At 31.3% G+C, this 19,394-nt stretch overlaps 1 protein-coding gene across 3 annotated transcripts; it reads left to right on the top strand.

The window, feature by feature from the left end:
- Positions 1 to 619: 619 nt before the first annotated feature.
- Positions 620 to 19,149, top strand: Invadolysin (leishmanolysin-like peptidase, invadolysin). 3 transcript variants are annotated; one of them, XM_076404727.1, is made up of 13 exons: positions 620 to 914; positions 3,970 to 4,067; positions 4,270 to 4,300; positions 7,837 to 7,919; positions 11,900 to 12,193; positions 12,699 to 12,902; positions 14,482 to 14,704; positions 14,755 to 14,942; positions 14,993 to 15,125; positions 15,184 to 15,343; positions 15,495 to 15,661; positions 15,720 to 15,839; positions 18,139 to 19,149. In XM_076404727.1, exons 1-13 carry the CDS (start codon positions 792 to 794, stop codon positions 18,295 to 18,297), a joined length of 1,983 nt encoding a protein of 660 aa, XP_076260842.1. In that variant the 5' UTR covers positions 620 to 791; the 3' UTR covers positions 18,298 to 19,149. The 3 variants fall into 3 exon arrangements, with proteins under 3 accessions (XP_076260842.1, XP_076260843.1, XP_076260844.1); XM_076404728.1 differs by lacking the exons at positions 620 to 914; positions 3,970 to 4,067; positions 4,270 to 4,300 and adding an exon at positions 5,336 to 5,398; XM_076404729.1 differs by lacking the exons at positions 620 to 914; positions 3,970 to 4,067; positions 4,270 to 4,300 and adding an exon at positions 7,356 to 7,477.
- Positions 19,150 to 19,394: the final 245 nt, after the last annotated feature.

Below are 19,394 nucleotides of genomic sequence, written 5' to 3'. Positions count from 1 at the left end.
CTACAATGGACCAAACAAATATTAATATATAATAGTTAATATTTTCGCGCCAGAGTTTTGTAATAATATGAAGATTTATGTCTATAATACTTTCTTTGTAAGTCTTTCATTATATTGGACGCTTTAAATATATATTACCTAAGACATTTTGAATAAAATTATATAACAAATAGTATACATTAATTTATTAATAGATACAAAATTTTTTTGAAGAAAGCCTGGTGTGTTTACATTAAAAAATATAAACAGGCAAATAATAGACAGATGTTAATATTTATTTGTCCTTGAACGAGTTTTTTATTCTAAATTAACAACGGCTTCTATACTCTCGAATTATCTATAAAAAACCTATCATTTTAATTTTAAAAATATTGCTTTTAATCCAACTTATTAATATATTTGTTGATCAAATTACTATTATGTTTTTTTTGTTAAATAATATGTATTTTATTCTTATTATTTAGGTGGATGTTCTATGTTTATTGTTTTATATAATTTTCTTTGATTTGTATATTGCAGAAAAGAGTAACTCGCCCTTTATGAATGAAAAATCATCCCTCGCAAAATTATACGTTTGCGCAACGCTCTTCGTGTGAAATGTACAAGGATCTCTTTTCGAGATTGTTTTAGCGATGTGTAGTTGTCGATCTAGTCAGTCCATAGCTGGTTGCCTCGGACGTTGTAATCGAGTGTCTATTGCGGGGTTGTGTTGTTAACGGCAACGAAACATAACCTCACATCGCGAATGTTTACATATACTGATCATTTTTAAACATCTTTTCCCGGTCACTATGGTACCTAAGCTTCAATGGAACCTTCTCTGTTGTGTCGTTTTATTTTGCGCGTTTAGTTTGTGGAAATGTTTCGCTATAGAACACAAGATCTGTGATCATGCTTATCCGAAACATCATGAGGTTAGTTAATATTTGTTTACCTTGTTACTTTTATAATGTTAGCGGTCTCATATTGTATTAAAATTAATAATATTAACGATTTTTTAATAATTCTATACTATTACGAGTTTTAATAAATATCATAATTAGTCTTTGTTTACAGATAAGCTTAGTTAATAAACTGTTATTACATTTAAATGATATGTTCCGTTTAATCCTTATTTTTGCGTCAGCGTTTTGCGCTTCATTATCTTATCCACTTTTTTAATCGAATAATAAAGTACACTTATATCTTTGAATTTTTATTGAATTCAACGTTAAAAAACATCCCTTCTCAATGTATTTCAGGATTCAACTAACATTAAAAGGTTACTAATATAAGTTTAATCGTAAACTATGATTTTATGGGATAGGTTTCAGCTATTTACAGTTTAATATATCACCTGCTACTTACCGGTGATCTATGCGCACACATTTTAAGAGGTCAAAGAAATTTATAACGAATAAGTTTTCTATTTTGACAAAATAGTTGGTGATTCACAGTGGTAATATATTGACTATGTTAATTAATTATATCTATCTAATAATGTAGGTTAATGTTACCAATTTTTATTATCTCTATATTTTGTCATCCTTTGTTTAAGGTTTTTAATTCAAATATATTGTCATACAAAAATTTGATTAAAATTAATTTTAATAGAATATGAAGCATCTAAGTATTCTCATTTCTAAGAATTATTTCATATTCCATTCTGAGTTGCTGATTTAGCTAAATTCATTATTTTTCTCATGTAAAATAATGTGGAAATGCATTTTGCCACAACATCGTTCTTGAGCCACATATATGTATAAATTAGTATTCTTCTATTTAATAATAATGAATTAAACAAATATTTACCAATAGATTACTGTTTGAATTCACGTACGACCTTTACAGAACCTGAAGCAAGTTGTACTCCACCCACAGAAAACGTTAACCAAAGGTACTTGAACTATGATCGTGTTAATTGTACCTAGAGGGAATTTATTTTCGAACCACCAAGTTATTGTTTGTTTTATTTAAATACTTCATTTCCGATTGCATCTTGATCATATGATCAATCAATAGTGAGACTATACAAGTTTGTGTTTAATTATTATTTATTTTTTTCCTTTTTATTGAATATTTGCAAGGCAGTCTAGGTAAATGTGAATTTAAATTACAATTTAAATTTAATTTAATTATACAGACGGTGATTTTGGCTTTATATAAGTTTAGATAGATATTTTAATATTTTTAAACGGTTATTTATCTTTTTTTATAAGGAGTTCAAGTATTTTCCATAAATAAAATGCATGGATATAATATAAGTATTTATTTTAACCAAAAATGGCCATAAAAACTAAATTATATCGAAAAATCTTATTAGATATAGTATCCTGAGCAGTCTGTACATGGTTTAGTAATAGCATCTTTATTTTTCGTAGCTCTGATTGGTATCTAACCAATTTGGTTTGCTACAAAAGTCACCTGATAGACTTTAGTGTAGAGCAGGTTGTAGAAAAAGGAATGTCTGTTTTACCTAAGTCGGCCTTCAACCTGAGAGGAGATTCGAATTGTCTCGTTTTGCTCTTTGATGGACCGTATCGATAGATGGTATTAATAATATTGTTCGTACAAGGGCTGATAACAAATTAAGTTCTTGTATTAAATAATATTAAGGAGCAGATATAGTTTTAGATGTTGATTTACCCTCGTAAATAACAAGGATTTTGTACAAAAGTACACGTTCGAATTTAATTACCTTTTCAATTAATGTATTTATAAATATGCTTATGTAATTTTGATTGCATAAGATTGTTTGGTTCATTGTGCATGTGCTTTTGCACAGTAACCTTTATTTGAATGTTTTTTTTCTTTCATTTTTATTGAGTAGCTGTACAATGCTGTGATGCGCATTCAAATGAATGCAATCGAGAATGGAGTTTTTCCTTGAAATAAAGTGTTAAACAGGTTATCTGGGTATTTGGATCAATGTATTTTTAATTGTCCTGCTGATTGTAAATGATGTAAGGAAATCTGTTTTGAACGGAATTAAAACTCATTAAAATGGAGAGGTTATCACTATGTAGAGCGTAGAAACCTGCATAAATAATAAATACATTGTTTTTTTCTCTTTGTTTATAGTAGGTTCCATTCTAAAATAAAATTGAATCGAAACAACATTGATAATCAATCAACTGTTGACTTTGAAATATAAGAGAAGATAGTTTTAGTTCATATCTTTCTTAAATTAACATAAACATTCAAATTTAGCGGAACTTACAATCATAATGTTTAGAGTCAATAAATGAATTGTTTATTTTATAAAAAGGATCACGTGTTGCTTTTAAACGATTATTACTTGATTTAGAGGTGTACAACTTGGCCCGTTAATGTCTAAAAAACGACAGGTCACTTTATCGCGAAATAAATTCTATTGTTTGGCGGTTGGTGTTTCAAATAGCTCATCCTGTTGGAACAAAAGTTGGTCCAAGATTAAATAGTCGAAGACAGCAGCAAAAAAATAGTTAGCACGTTTCTACAGTGCATATTTGAAAAAAAAAAACGACCTTATAATCCACATTGACGTTTTGTTAATAAAACGTCATTTATATTTGACGTTAATTCATACATTGGTTGTGACATGACATTTGACAAATCGTTTCTCTGTTCTACCGATTATTATTTAACGTAATAAAATCTTCAACAGTATATTGCATATTAAAAAAAGAGAAATTTATTGTACGTAAAAATATTTCGCAGGACATACTTAAAAAATTAATGTACTAAAACCAATTCAAAGATTTCAGATAGAGAAAGTGACTGAAATGCGTTTATTATGTGAATAGAATATTAAACACGCTACATATTACTGTTAATTGTTGATTTTTTTCATCCTAGATGCCCTTGGGTTATGAAATTGTTAAAAATGAGTTATATATTCCGTTGTTATGTCACAAATTATACGAAATTAATATATGCAAATTTACCGGTTGATATTGCAAAAAATTGATTGTTTTTATGTGGTTATGTGATATATTAATTTTTTTTCAGGTCCTGCATACATTTGTTGAACCACATCACATAATAAAGAAGCGTAGTCCTGATAAATCTCTAAGAATTTTACTTTATTATGATCAAAGTGTTTATAGGTAAGAATGATTTCAATAAAAAATTTACTAATGGGTTAGATATAGCTATTTTCGATTGTATTATTGCTATGGTGAATAAAAAAATACATATAAGAGACGGGTAGAGTAATTTCGTTACTTTCACCATGGGCATTGTTAGTGAATACTGATATAAACCATAAAAGAAACTTTTTTAACTATTGTAGACGTTTTTTATTTTCAGATTAGATGAGGAAAAATTCAATTTAATTAACGTAAGTAAACTTTTTCTTAATATCCTTAAATTTAACCGTATCAAACCAGAGAAAATGTATATTATTTTTGTTTTGTACCTTATACAATAGACATAAATTATAAGATACCTTTTTTTATCCACTTGTAATATATATCCCGTACCAAATCTTATGTAATTATCCTTGAATGTTTCTAGAAACGTAGCTGTAGTAAGTGAACTTACGAAGCTATAACGGGTTTTTAATGCTAAATCAATTAAAATTACGTGTGAATATGAATAGAAACGAAACTCTTTCGAGAAAATTGACCTAAAACTAACTGAAACAAAATCGTCGTATATAAAAACCAAAAACAGTTTCTCCTGGATCTTTTTTTGTTCTCTACGGAAAGTTTCCAGAAAGACAGCTGATAATCGAAATAAGTTATTTCGAATAAACATCATTATGGTGGTTCACCTTAATAAAAACAGAAATAAGCTGGACCTGAGAACGAGAAAGATTCCTTTTTTTTTCATTTCAGAGGTTTTTCTAATATATTTGGAAAAACGTGAATACAAACGTAATAAATTAGACTGAGGACAAGAACAGATAATTAACTTGGATGGGGGAATGTGAATGATTGAAACAGGTAGAACATATATTAGCAAAAAAAATGGTTTTTGATATATCATTATTTGAATATTTTTCTGTTATAAAAAAGAACGTTAAATAAGAAAGAATTAAAGAAGATATAATTAGATTGTCGATTGTCAAAATAAAAGAAAAAATATACCGAGCGTAATTGAATGAGTATAATAATGTATTCAAAGGTCATAATACATATTTGATGAAAATATAGTGATGAATAGGAGGAACTGTATATCTAACTGTTGGATATTGAATGAAATTATTCGGAAGCCGGCTTGGTGGCACAGTGGTTAAGGCGAGAGGACGGTCCTCCTATTGTTACCATAATGACGGCATGTATTCACTTTATGTTTGTGGTTGTAATTGGTTATCTCGTTATAGGCAACAGTGGAAAATCTGACATGGAATAACCATCCCAGTCACGCCAGCAACCAGGCTGGGTAAGACCGGATGTCTTCTGGGATGGTGTCTAAGCTGGGCACTGGCCAGTCGGTAAGCTTAATACTGAAGAGCGTGGTTCGGAGCCTACGTTAAGCCGTAGGTCCAGTCCAGATAAACCCTAGTTGGTAAAAAGGAGACTTTAAAATATATTACAAAAATATTCGAAATATAAATGTGTTCAGGAAACATAATGGTTGCCAAAAAAGTAACATTACATTTAAAGAAAATTAATTCAAATAAAATATGTTCAAAAATCACAATGACCATTTAACAATAAAAAGAAAATTTGACTGAGGCCGGTTTGGTGGCGCAGAGGTAAATGCAACAGGACGGTCCTCCTACTTTTGTGATAGCCGCGGGTTCGAATCCTGCTGGGGTATAGTCGTAAATTTATGTTTGTGATTGTTTAATATTTGTGGTTGTCCTAGGCAGGAGTGTAAAATCCGACAAGGAAAATGATCCCCGGATGCCTTCTGAGATGATTTCTAAGTTGGTGATCACTCGCCAGTCGGTAGGCTTAATGCCGAGGACCCTGTTTCAGAGCCCATCTTAACCTGTAGGCCCAGTCCAGATAAACCCATAGTTGGTAAAGGGAAACTTTTAAATATGTAAAAAAAATTGACTGAAAAGTTTAATGTTGAATGGGATTATTCGAAATAAAAAGGTGTTTCCGAATAAAGTGGTTATTTATCCAAAGACGTACGTTATAATACTGATTTCAAGAAAATACAGAGGGTTTTTTTAATTAAAAATATGGTCAGATGTTTTTCTCCCAAGAGTTTTTTTTTATAATCAAGGCAATAAATTCGGTGTGGACAAAGAATGTTTATAATATAGAGGAAGAAATAATAGGAAGGGAACGATGAGTACCCTAGTAGTTTAAACCTCCGTATTGGTGCAACAACTAATGATTAAATCAAGGACAAATTAATTAATCAGTGGACTAGAGTGTGGTGGTGCATGCAATAAAAAAATGCCAGTTTACAAGAGTTCATTAATGTGTATTAATATCTGTTTCAGTATTAATTAATTTGATGATAAATGCATTTGTGATATAATGTACTTGTAATAGTTGATTTAAAAAAGCCTTTATTTAAACGTTATATAGAGAATGATATAACAAGTGAAATTTCATTAAATTTCAGATAAACATTTAATTTAGATTGACGAATTTTATAAGTGGTTAGATAATCTATAAAGTGTATAAATGAAATGAACGTTACGAATATGCTATAAAAGTGATTTAATAAATGAAATAAGCTTACCTTTTGTGTTATACCAGTTGATAAATAATATAAAAAATGCCTGGCTAGTAATATTTACTTTATTGATATCATACTATATTGCAGAAGTATTGCACTAGACAAGATTACAATTCCGACACCTAAATAAAAATAAAAAAAAATGTTTTTGCTTCATATCACATCATGATTTCACACACAGCACTAATACGATATTCTAGATCTTCTCTTAAATTTCTTGGTCATGTTCTTTGATAGCCCTTTCGATGCCCTCCATATCAAAAATATCACTGCTTGGTAAACTATGTTTCCTCTCTTCGTTTGATGTCTCTTTGTCATTCGGCTGCTTCTGATTGTTGTTACCTTGGTCATTGGTTTCGAAACTTTTTTTCAAGACCGTCACATTCGTCCGCTTCCTCTCTTTCATTCTTCCACTTTTCGAAAGCGACATTCTTCGGCTCAGTGCCGGTAGATGTTCGTCCTCGTCATGCTGATCACTTTTTTGGTGCATCTCGGGCTTTTCCTTTTTGTTTTTGCTCTTGGAGCCGCCGAATAAGTTCGTGAAGAAAGCCGACATCGTTCAGGTGGACCTACTTTGCGCTCTCTGGTTTAAACATTTTATCGATTGCAGAAAAAAGATTAGAAAATTACAAATGTATCATACAATGCGCGATAAGATAAAACAAAAACACTGATAAGGTTTATTAGTGTTTACAATGGACCAATAAAATGCCTTGCTGTTAATTCCGTAATAAAATTTTCTTTGTTAGTTAAATTGATGGTTATGAGATTTTCCTGCTTCTATTTCTCTGATTATTCAGTTCTGTGAAGTAATACGATTAAGGTCGATTATTTCCACATAAGATTACCTATATCAAGTCCTGATGTGGTATGTTAAAACGTTCATAACCTAATTGTATAATTTTTACCGTTCTAGAGACACCATACTCGATAGAAATCAAATTAACGAGATATATTATTATATCATGAGGAATACCAAAATATTACACAAAATATTTGCTTGTAATATTCTATTATATAATAAGAAAAGATATATTATTCGTAAAAGTATTTTAATTTATTTCCTATAAATTTATTTCAACACTATACGAGCGTATTTAATCATTCACTGTAAAACTGAAGTTTATAGTGATTATATGATATTGTTGATCATATTTATTGCATTACTAAATATACACAGTAAAAAAAAGATCAATTTTTGATCTTTATCATTATTACGTTTTACAGGATACACTTTTACCGGCTGCTGTCAATTTTTGGGAGAAGGCATTAATGGTGAGGAAAGCTGATAATGTAATACGATTGACAAGGTTAGTGATTAGAAATTAATAAAATGAATATGATTAATTACTGGAAATTTAATGTCAATGTTGAATGCATGATAAGTGCTATCAAATATATCCGTTCGGAATTCATATTTCGAAAACAATTATGTCTTATATTAGCTGTTTCATCCTTTGTTTGTTTCGTAAATATTCCAACCAGAATTATATATAATCTTCGATTGGGAAAAAATACACCTTCAAGGTTTAATATTCATTAATTTTTTCCCACTACAATGACTCAATATTCGAAATATCCATTGCTATTAACTTTTTAACGAAAAATTACTCACAAAAAATGATCTATTAAATAAACTGAAAAGATCTTAAAAATTATTTTTAGACGAGAATTGTTAAAAGTTACAAAAGTATTAAGCGCAGATTTCCAAAGGAAAAATCCTAAAAATAAAATATTCTTTGACATTGTGTACGCGTGTGTTTTTTTCATAACAAATACTTCAATACAAAATTCTATATTGACATTAAAATTTATTATTGTTCGTTGTAAATTATATACAATATTAGCCACAAGGCCGATAGGAAATATACATAACAAAATCCTTTCGTTTAAAAGACACGATATATGACTTATTTCGAAAAAATACAAAAAGCTTTTTAATTATATTTAAATGAAAATTACTCACGTATACGATTATTGCTATTATTAACCGCAGGGAAAAAATCAAGGCGATTCATTCATACAAACTGATAATTACATATCCACAATTATTTGCTGAAGTATACGAAAAAGGAAATAATATTAATATAATTTATTGATTTAACACGGATACTATAAACTGCCATAGTTTTTATAATCATTTTATGGGTCAAGGTCTATAGCGTGTTTTTGTATCATGCAATATTATATTATAAAATGAGGGAATATTAATATATAAAGTTACCAAACTAAAACTCCTGTGTTTACTAGTTTAACTGATGAAAAAAAGCAAAGCAAATTATTCATAGACGTAGCCAAGTATCTAACTGTAATTGTCTATTTAATTAACAAATTGGAATGTCACATATTCTCACAAGTGGCTACACTAATAGATATACAACAGATGTAGGATTAAGGGGGTATTCTGATATACAAGCACACATTTTAGTTGTTCTTTATAAACATATTTTTATTACTTAATTTTTTTACAACATTGCAATTAATATTTTTATGATAATCTAAAAATAAAACAATCTAATAGGAATTAACAAACTGGTGAGCTAAATAACAGGTTAATTGAAAAGTTGGCAACTTTTCTGACACATAGATGGCGCTACTAGAATTAAATCCATATGTTTTTTAGTTAGCCCTAACCCTCAAAAGGTGCGTATATAAATTTGACAGCTGTGGGATCATTAGTTTGTGAATTATAGCATTTTGAGTGAAGCAACTTTTGTTATTGTGAAAAAAATGGCTAAAAAGGAATTTCGAGTGTTGATATATATTGCTTTTTGAAGGGAAAAAATACAGTTGAAGCAAAACCTTGGTTTGACGCCGAGTTTCCGAGAAATGAGCACCGAAGACGGAATGCAGTGGACGCCCAAAAGAGGTTGTTACGAAACGAAAACATTTTGAAGAATCCACAAAATGATTTTGAATGACCGTAAATTGAAATTGAACGAAATAGCAGACACTCTAAAGATATCAATTGAATGTCTACATCATATCATTCACGAATATTTGGGTATGAGAAAACTCTGTGTAAAGTGGGTGCCGCGCGAGCTCACTTTTGACTAAAAACAGCGACGAGTTGATGATTCGGAGCAGTGTTTGAAGATGATCAAGCGTAATAAACCCGAGTTTTTGCGTCGATATGTGACAATGGATGAAACATGACTCCATTATTTCACTCTGAAGTCCAATCGACAGTCATCCGAGTGGACTGCACACGATGAACCCGCTCCAAAGCCTGGAAAAACGCAACAGTCGCCTGGCAAAGTTATGGCGTCTGTATTTTGGGATGCGCATGGAATAATTTTCATTGACTACCTTGAAAAAGGAAGGACCATCAACAGCGACTATTACATAGCGTTATTGGACCGTTTGAAGGACGAAATCGCCAAAAAACGGCCTCATTTGAAGAAAAGTGCTGCTTCACCAAGACAACGATGGCAAAAATCCATGAATTGGGCTTCGAATTGCTTCCTTATCCACCGTATTCTCCAGCTCTGGCCCTCAGTGACTATTTCCTATTCTCAGATCTCAAAAGAATGCTCGCTGGGAAGAAATTTTCGTCGAATGAAGAGGTGATCGCCGAAAATGAGGCCTATTTTGAAGCAAAGGACAAATCGTCCTACAAAAATGGTATCGAAAAGTTGGAGGGTCGCTATAATCAGTGTATCACACTTGAAGGGAATTATGTTGAATAAAAAAAAAGTGTTTTACCATTGTAGGCCGGGGATTTTTCAATTGACCTGTTACAGTCTCCAGATCAGAATATCTCCTTAACTTCTCATGTTTTCTATTTATATCGTCATAAAAATGCAAATAAAGACATTTAAAACTAAAATAGCTTTCCATTTTACTCTTTTATTCTATTTGTATTTAATTCAACAATGAGATCGTGTTATTATTTCCCCACAGGTAAAATACAGTTATAAAAATCCCCCTGTATTTTACAGAGGTTCTTACGTAAGCTATCATCATCTTAATGATTAACCACAGTCAGGTACTTCCTCTAATATGTGTCTAAACATTTATTTGATGTCAAGGGGTTATGAGAACTGAGATTTGTAAAATAGAAACGTTTTTATAACTTTAGAAAAAGAGGCGCTTGAGTCTCTTCCAGTATGTTATATAATTCGACAATATTTCGCGGCAAATGTTACGTAAAGTTCTAGAGAGGGAGGCACTTCCTGGAATATATGTATTAAAAAAATTGACGCGGAGAGTACCAATACAATGATGAAATATTTGTTATAAAAAACACACACAAATAGATCGCATTACGAAATAGTTATTATTCATCATTAAGTTTTAACTTTTTTTAATAGTAGTCTTTAACATCATCATAACTTTCGTACGTTATTAGTTCGTAGTTTCAAAATTGTTAATGAGGTTCAGGATTTATCTAGTTTGTAGCTGTATTCAATTAGTATACGAGGGTTGACTTATATATTCCGGTATTGTTTTATCTAATAAAGTCTTGATAAGTTTCCGGTCTAACTAAGTGATTCATTCTAACGCTCCTCAAATTTTTAATTGCTCTTCTTGTAAAAGCAATTGTTGAGTATATGAGTACTCAATAGTTTAAATAGATTAATTATCGGCCGTATACTCTTGATTTGGTACTCGGTGATTTCTGTTTACTCTTTAATATCAGAAATAAAATTCGAAGACAGTGTTTTTTGACTTGGTTATTGTATGTTTTGATATGAGTTGAAGAAGACTTATTATTAAAAATATTTAATTGATCTTCATGGATAATACGTTAAAAATCGTTATTGAACTGAGATTCTGATATATAAACGGCAACCCTCGTATTAAGTTGATAAAAATAAGTTAATGCGAATTTATTTCGTTTAAACTGATTCTAACTACATCCTAAATGTTTGAATCCTTTCGATATTAATATGCTTACGTGTTACGAAGGAAAGTGGATGATTGTAATTTCAAATAACTAACTAAATTTAAATGTCAGCGAAATGTGTATAATATATGAAAAGTCAGTTTTTGTCGTTTTATTTTTAATAATAGACGGTGTTATGAAAAAATAGCTCTATTGAAGACAATTCTGCGAATAAAATAAAATTGTTGTGAGAATATTTAGGTGTAATGATGGTTTGCGATTGTAGCTGTAATTAGGAACAATACGTTGGTTTTTATTTTTCTTTTACTAATGAAGCAACAAAGCCCTCACACTTGGAGATTTTTTTTAACAGTGACCTTCAACAATTATGATGCAAAATTAGTTAATGAATGAAAATTGTTACAGGATATTGATATTTTATTTGTTTTTTCATGCGTGAAGGAAATGCAGTGACTCTCAGGTATTCGTTAAAAATGGACAAACTCACTGTATTGACGTATGTAGCGAAAGGACAGTCTGTGGCGAAGTGGAGGTACCGGAAGAACACTTGGACGTTTGCAGGGTGTGTAACTCGACAGGACAAAACTGTCGAGTATATCCAGGTTCGATAGCAGGCGAAGGAATCCTGGATTTCGATTTTGTTTTCTACGTTTCCGCGATACAAACGGAAAGATGCAACAAATCTTTAACCGTTGCTTATGCTAGTCATTGTCAGCAGGAGAGCGGATTGGATAGGTACTTATTTTTTCATTCTATGTGCTATTAGGTGCGTGAGAAAGTAATCCACGTTTTTCTATATTATTAAGTTTCTTTTTGCTAGCGTTCTGAATGTTTTGGGGCAAGTTTTTCAGTAAAATTCCGTGTAAATTGATTTTAAAAAACGTGTAATATTTTTCCGCGATATTAATATACAACTAATTAAGGGGGTTACTTCATGTAATGGCCGCTTTTTTTATGCGTTTAAAAGATTAAATGTATTTTTAACTATGAAATCTGGTTTGTTTTCTATTATAGTCATCGATATTTTGTTATTCCTTAGAATTCATTTTTCTTAAAAATAATTATGTTGATTTCAACGATTTTGCTACTAGAGTGACGATGTTTTGAAGCGTACCAAAGCAGACAGGGTGGCCCCCTTAATATTCTATTGGTAGTATATGATCTATAATGATCTAAATATGAAGAAGAAACATGTTTAACATAGCTTTGATGTACCTATTTTCTGTTACACGTATTTTAGACCCATAGCAGGGCATGCAAATTTATGCCCTGAAAGTATCAATACAAACAGACAAGAATTGGAAATTCTTTTAGCCACTGTGAAACATGAGATCCTTCACGCGTTAGGCTTTTCAGTGAGTCTATACGCTTTTTACCGCGATCGTGATGGGAACCCTTTGACAGAAAGGAGCCCTGGAACGGGCAAACCTCCTCTTAATGAAGTGTAAGATTAAATTAACATTTTTTAGATCGCCAGTATTATTTAAAAATCCATATATATATATATATATATATATATATATATATATACGTAAAGACTGTGAATTAACTTTGAGGGATTTCTTTTGTTATTTCCATATTTAATGCAATTAACAGGTCAATTGAAAAGTCCCCGGCCTACCATAGTAAAACACATTTTCTTGGTTAGATTATTATTTCATTAGTTTTTTTTTGTTCAACATAATTCCCTTCAAAGGTGATACACTGATTATAGCGACCCTCCAACTTTTCTATACCATTTTTGTAGTAAGATTTGTCCTTTGCTTCAAAATAGGCCTCAATTTTGGCGACCACCTCTTCATTCGACGAAAATGTCTTCCCAGCGGACATTCTTTTGAGATCTGAGAACAGGAAATAGTCGCTGGGGGCTAGATCTGGAGAATACGGTGGGTGAGGAAGCAATTCGAAGCCTAATTCATGGATTTTTACCATCGTTTTTACTTACTTGTGTCACGGTGTCTTGTTTTGGTGAAGCAGCACTTTTCTTCAAATGCGGCCGTTTTTCGGCGATTTCGTCCTTCAAACGGTCCAATAACGCTATGTAATAGTTGCTGTTGATGGTCCTTCCTTTTTCAAGGTAGTCAATGAAAATTATTCCATGCGCATCCCAAAATACAGACGCCATAACTTTGCCAGGCGACTGTTGCGTTTTTCCAGGCTTTGGAGCGGGTTCATCGTGTGCAGTCCACTCGGATGACTGTCGATTTGACTTCGGAGTGAAATGATGGAGTCATGTTTCATCCATTGTCACATATCGACGCAAAAACTTGGGTTTATTACGCTTGATCATCTTTAAACATTGCTCCGATTCATCAACTCGTCGTTGTTTTTGTTCAAAAGTGTCAAATATTCGTGAATGATATGATATGATATGTACACGTTCAGTTGATATCTTTAGAGTATCTGCTATTTCATTCAGTTTCAATTTACGGTCATTCAAAATCATTTTGTATATTTTTTAAATGTCTTCCTCGGTAACAACCTCTTGTGGGCGTCCACTGCGTTCACCGTATTCGGTGCTCTTTTTACCACGTCTAGACTAGCATACCAATCCTTGATGGTTGATTCCTGGGGCAGTGTCCGGAAACTCGGCATCAAGCCAAGTTTTTGCTTCAACTGTATTTTTTCTCTTCAAAAAGCAATATTTTATCAACACGCGAAATTCCGTTTTATCAATTTTTTTTTTCACAATAACAAAAGTTGCTTCACTCAAAATACTATAATTCTACTTTTGAAGGTTAGGGCTAACTAAAAAACATATTGATTTAATTCTAGTAACGCCATCTATGTGTCAGGCCGGGGACTTTTCGATTTACCTGTTACACTCTCAATATTAGTATTGACCATGGGTAGTTTGTTGGTACAGGTTGGGCTCTATATGGGAAAGAACTGACTCTTCATTAAAAATGTAAAACGAGTCCCTTAAAATACACAGTCTATGTATTTGGAGTTTTTTTAAAAATGATGAGACATCACCATCTAACATCGAAGACTTAATTATAAGTAGTAATTATTCAATTAAGGTTACAAACATATCAATGGAGCAACAAGGTAATTCAAACATTTATAAGACCTTGGTTGGTCAAAGATGGCTACATGAAACGTGAGGTTCAGTTCATGGTAACTCCCACTGTAGTGAAGGAAGCCCGGAAATATTTCAATTGTTCCTTGCTAGAGGGAGCAGAACTGGAGGACCAGGGTGAAGAAGGCACCGCTTTGACTCATTGGGAAAAACGTGTGTTTGAGGTACTGCAATTATCTGTCAATGAAGAAGGAGATACTAATTTTATTTCTAGAGTGAGGCTATGACTGGCACGCATACGCATAATCCGATAATATCTCGTATAACACTCGCTTTGATGGAGGACACCGGTTGGTATATCGCAAATTATTCTATGGCTGGTGATATGACCTGGGGCAAAAACTTAGGATGTGATTTTTCAATGAAAAGTTGTAAAGAATGGATTAACATGAAATCTTCAAGGTATTAAAATGAGTTTAAATCAAACGGGTTATCGAACAATTTTTTTCCAGAGGATTTTCCATACATCCATTTTGCAATAAAGTTAAGAGAGACCCTCTCCAAACAGAATGTACTGATGACAGAACTTCCGTAGCTCTTTGCAACTTAGTTGAGCATAAACAAGAATTGCCAAAAATTTACCAGGTTATATTATCCATATTTTCTCCCGTTTTTTTGATGTCGATGTTTATTTTTTGTTTAGAATTTTGATAGTATCCAATACGTGGAGAACGGAAAGGAGGGTTTTTATGGAGGATCAGTTTCTCTGGCGGATTATTGTCCATATATTCAGGAATTTACTTGGAGATCACAGAATATTATCGTACGAGGTTCCCACTGCCAATATGCAGAAAACAATCCAAGCAAGTATTGTTTTATTATTTTCTTATGATGCGTGATGATGAACATGCACTTTTCATCCCATCTTATCCAGTGTTTTCGCGTTCTTCTTGTTGAATCTTTCCACTGAATTCATACGAAAAATCTTACGTGAAAAGTGCTTATTCTTTTTAGGACCTGATAAAAATTTTGCCCTGGAAAAATATGGACAAAATTCTAGGTGCTTTGAACACACTAATAACAAGTGGGAGGAGAAATCCTGCCGTCAGATGAGACAGTGGATGCATTGGGGTTCTGGCTGTTATGGATATAGGTGCGAAAATGGAAGACTACATATCTTGGTTGGAGAATTTGCTACCCTTCGCACATATCTATTATTTTAATGCTTTATTTTCACAGGTTGGTAATTATTCCTACGAGTGTTACCACGCAAACCAAGAAATAATCATCAGAATTATCAGCAATGGCTGGTTACATAAGGGAGGCATTGTTTGTCCTCCCTGCAAAGAAATTTGTGCGGTAAGTTTTTATTTGACATATATATTTAAATTTTTTATTTATTTGCTTATTACATAGTTACTAGTCATTGCCGACTAACCTACAATTTGTCTTTACATTAACTTAAATCTAGGTATATATCTAGGAGGACCCATCGGCTCTATCTTAGTCTCTGGTGTAATAATGTTTATATATTAACGCTACTGTTTTTCTATTAAATGCACCTCACTACAGTACACTACACAAGATCAAATGGTTTGATTCTTTTGAGTCTGTGTCCTGTTCTGCTGTTATCCAAGAGTTGTATTACTTCGATAGTGATATGAGAATGAACATCCCCATAATTGTATACCGTATGTCCATATAGGTTTCAATATTTGCTTATATAATAGCAATTTATTTTGTACTGATCATTGTGATTTTCTTCCAGTTAAATAATACTTTTTCCTATATTTTAAACATATATATGTTATTACAAAAACTTCTTGTTGACTATATTCTTCTTTCTATAATCCCTTAGTTGCACGGACCATTTTTTTACCTATCCACTTAGTCAGTTGTCTTTTCTTTACAGATTTCGCCCTATCTCTCCTCTAGCTATTTCCTTATTTTTCATGATTCAAAATAATTCAGCAAATTACAAAAAAAACTACGTTAAACAATTAAATGATTCTTTTCAGAAATTTTACATTTGATGTGAAATGATTGTGACTAAATCCAATTAGTAATAAACCTCTAGGATTAGGAATAAATCGACTATTTTTAAGCGAAACAATGGTCCAAAACACTATATTTAAGTGATAGTTTAATTTACGTTGATTGAATGACGTTTATTGCCACGGCTAATGCTATAACGAAACGGTTTTTTTTGTTTTGTTTTTGCCTTTATGTCGCCATAAATTCTAGAGGAATTTTTATTTAATATTTCGATTGTTTTTCGAAATAATAGACTATTAGACTTAATTATTTTAGCCGCGACATTGTTTAAATAATTCAGACGTATTTTATAAATTAGCGCTTTGTTGTTGATGGAATATCGAGAAAAACTAAGTAGTCATTAACTTATTATTGATATTGTGTTTACTTGATTTAATGTTGTATTTTATTTTGCACTTGTCATTGTTTGTTTACGTAGGTTATTAGGTATTATATATTATAATTGATGATACTGTCTGAGGCAATGGTTTGGCAAGAAAGTATTTTTTATTCTTTTTCGTTTTATTATTTAACTGTAAGTTTCACTTACTAATAGTCAATAGCATATGCTTTTATGGACCAATAGAGACTAATTCACAGCTAAGGTTTAATAATGATAATTATTTTGTTGTATAATCACTATTAAACTTGATATTATTTCTCCGGATGCTAGAATTCTACATGAAAATTAAAATACAAAGGAGCAAAATTGAGAAATAAAAGGGGAATTTGTCTCTGCCATGTAATTTTTTATAACTTGTGAGAAGTTATTAAAACTTATATATGGGAATTATGCCGCAACCTTCATACAGCCATGACCTGGCCCCATATGATCGTTGTTTATTTGTTAAAAAGCTTGTAAAACGCAGCAATTAAGATGTTTTAATTGCAATTATGTGGTCCAAAGTGATGAGGAAAGTTATATCGAAAATTAATTTTATTTTGTAATACAAGACTGTGAATTAATTTTGAGGGTTTTGCTTTTATCTAACTATGTCTATATGAAATATCATCGGGCTTTATTTTTTTCCTGTGTACTTGAATACTGTTGGATTTGTTCTGATGATTTTGATGTACTTGATAAATAATGTTCTCGATAATCAAAATGTTTTGAGATTGGAACTTGAATCAAGCACAGAGCACTCGCCAATCTTTCACCATACAAAATTAGTGAAAACTTTCGCTCACATTCACCAAGCATTATCCCTTTTGATTACCACTCCAAAATGACCTAAAATGAGTCAATATATCTTTAACAATAAGTTTTAATCTTTAATAATTTCACTAGGAAGAAGGGAAACATCTTAGTAGTTGTACATAATGCTATAATAAACAATAATAAAACCTTGAATTTACAAAAAAAACATTTTTTTTATTAAAATATTTTTGTTTTGGTGATTCAAAAAAAAAAAGATTTATTTGATGCTATTATACCTGATGAATTAAGTTTAATTATTAACCTTTAAATATACTTGGAAGTGTCAGTATTTATGTCAACAGTTAAAACAGGTATTTAAAAGGTTCTTAGAGTGAACATAAGTTATTATGTCGAAATATGAATAGGGGGTTAGGTATAAAAAAATAAACGTGAACTTTAATATAGTTTCGATTATTTTTGTTACAGAAAGAATTCGAAAGTAGGGGGGAACGTTGCAAAATAGGCGATGAAGCACCTCCATCGAACTTCTATCCGCGTGATGATCTCCGTTGTGATTCCACAGTTGCCAAAGTGTCGTTGTTTCCTTTGACATTCCTGCTAGTATCTATATTTAGTGTAATTTAAATTGCAATTGATTAATGTGTGATACCATAAAAGCGTTTTACTAACGCTGAACCCTTACGACTACGTTTTAGTCGTTTAAAACCCCCCCTTGTTGTTCCTCCCTTTCTAAAATTAAGGGTGGTTCTGTTATAAATGTTCGAGAAAATTTTTGATAGGTGTTTAAAGACTGATATACTTTCTTTCACTATTTTTTATGCATCATGTGAGACCATACAATAATTATGTGACGAACATTCCAATTGGTGATTTTTCAAGTCATGAACTGTAGATAAGCAAGGACCATTATGAGGAATATTAAAGAGTTTATTGTGTCCTTTTTTAACATACAGTTCAGTGATTTCATTTCCTTTATGCTTCTGCTTTATATATGTACGTGTGTATTTCAACATTCCATTCATATGTTTAGAATTTTACTACGACCATACTGTGCCATTCTAGTTATTTAGGATGTTTCTTGAACGAATATAATTGAATTTTTGTACAGGACGTACTTCTAATCTGAACCAAATCTGTCTAAAAAAGTTGCATCCACAAATTCTAGTCAATGTTTTAAATAATTTCCCATAAATGATTTGATGATTTCAGATACGGAAGTGCCGACTTTTTCCCGTACCTTTGTACCGAAATATATCAAAAAGTATTATTTCTTGTGACTCATTATTTGTCTGTTTATTATAAAACGGATTCCTTGATGGATATTCGAATACCTATTTCATTCACCTTTATTATTATACTTATCCTTATTTATATTCCTACTTTTAGTTAGAATAATATTCCAGATTGAATGTATTACTATTCGAAAAAAAATTATTTTATATTTGTATTTAGTGAAATATATAAATTATCATAAAATGGTGGAGTTTCATTTTATTTTTTCCTGTATTTCATGTGGTTTTTATTTTCTTGACATTATGGTGATGTTTTTTCCAGAACAAAATATAACATAAACTGCTTCATATTTAAATATTATTATTATAAATGTGGTAATATGGTGGTGGTAAATAAGTACTATGTGTATATATTATGTATTATTAAACAATGCAAATACAAATAGAACTGGTGTTGGGTATGTTTGGTTATCTATCGATCAGAATTCT

This window comes from Rhynchophorus ferrugineus, unplaced genomic scaffold, assembly GCF_030347505.1.
Source record: "Rhynchophorus ferrugineus isolate W39M unplaced genomic scaffold, kcgeb_rfMv2 rfM5, whole genome shotgun sequence".
In the NCBI taxonomy this organism is placed as follows: Eukaryota; Metazoa; Arthropoda; class Insecta; order Coleoptera; family Curculionidae; genus Rhynchophorus; species Rhynchophorus ferrugineus.
Note: the sequence above shows the minus strand (reverse complement) of the source record. Positions and strands in the feature narration are given on the sequence as shown.

Excerpts from the sequence above, each read along its gene's own strand:
- Invadolysin (XM_076404727.1), top strand. The coding sequence starts at position 792 with ATGGTACCTAAGCTTCAATGGAACCTTCTCTGTTGTGTCGTTTTATTT. Across the intron at positions 915-3,969 it reads CTTATCCGAAACATCATGAG|GTCCTGCATACATTTGTTGA; the intron begins GTTAGTTAATAT and ends ATTTTTTTTCAG. Across the intron at positions 14,943-14,992 it reads ATTAACATGAAATCTTCAAG|AGGATTTTCCATACATCCAT; the intron begins GTATTAAAATGA and ends ATTTTTTTCCAG.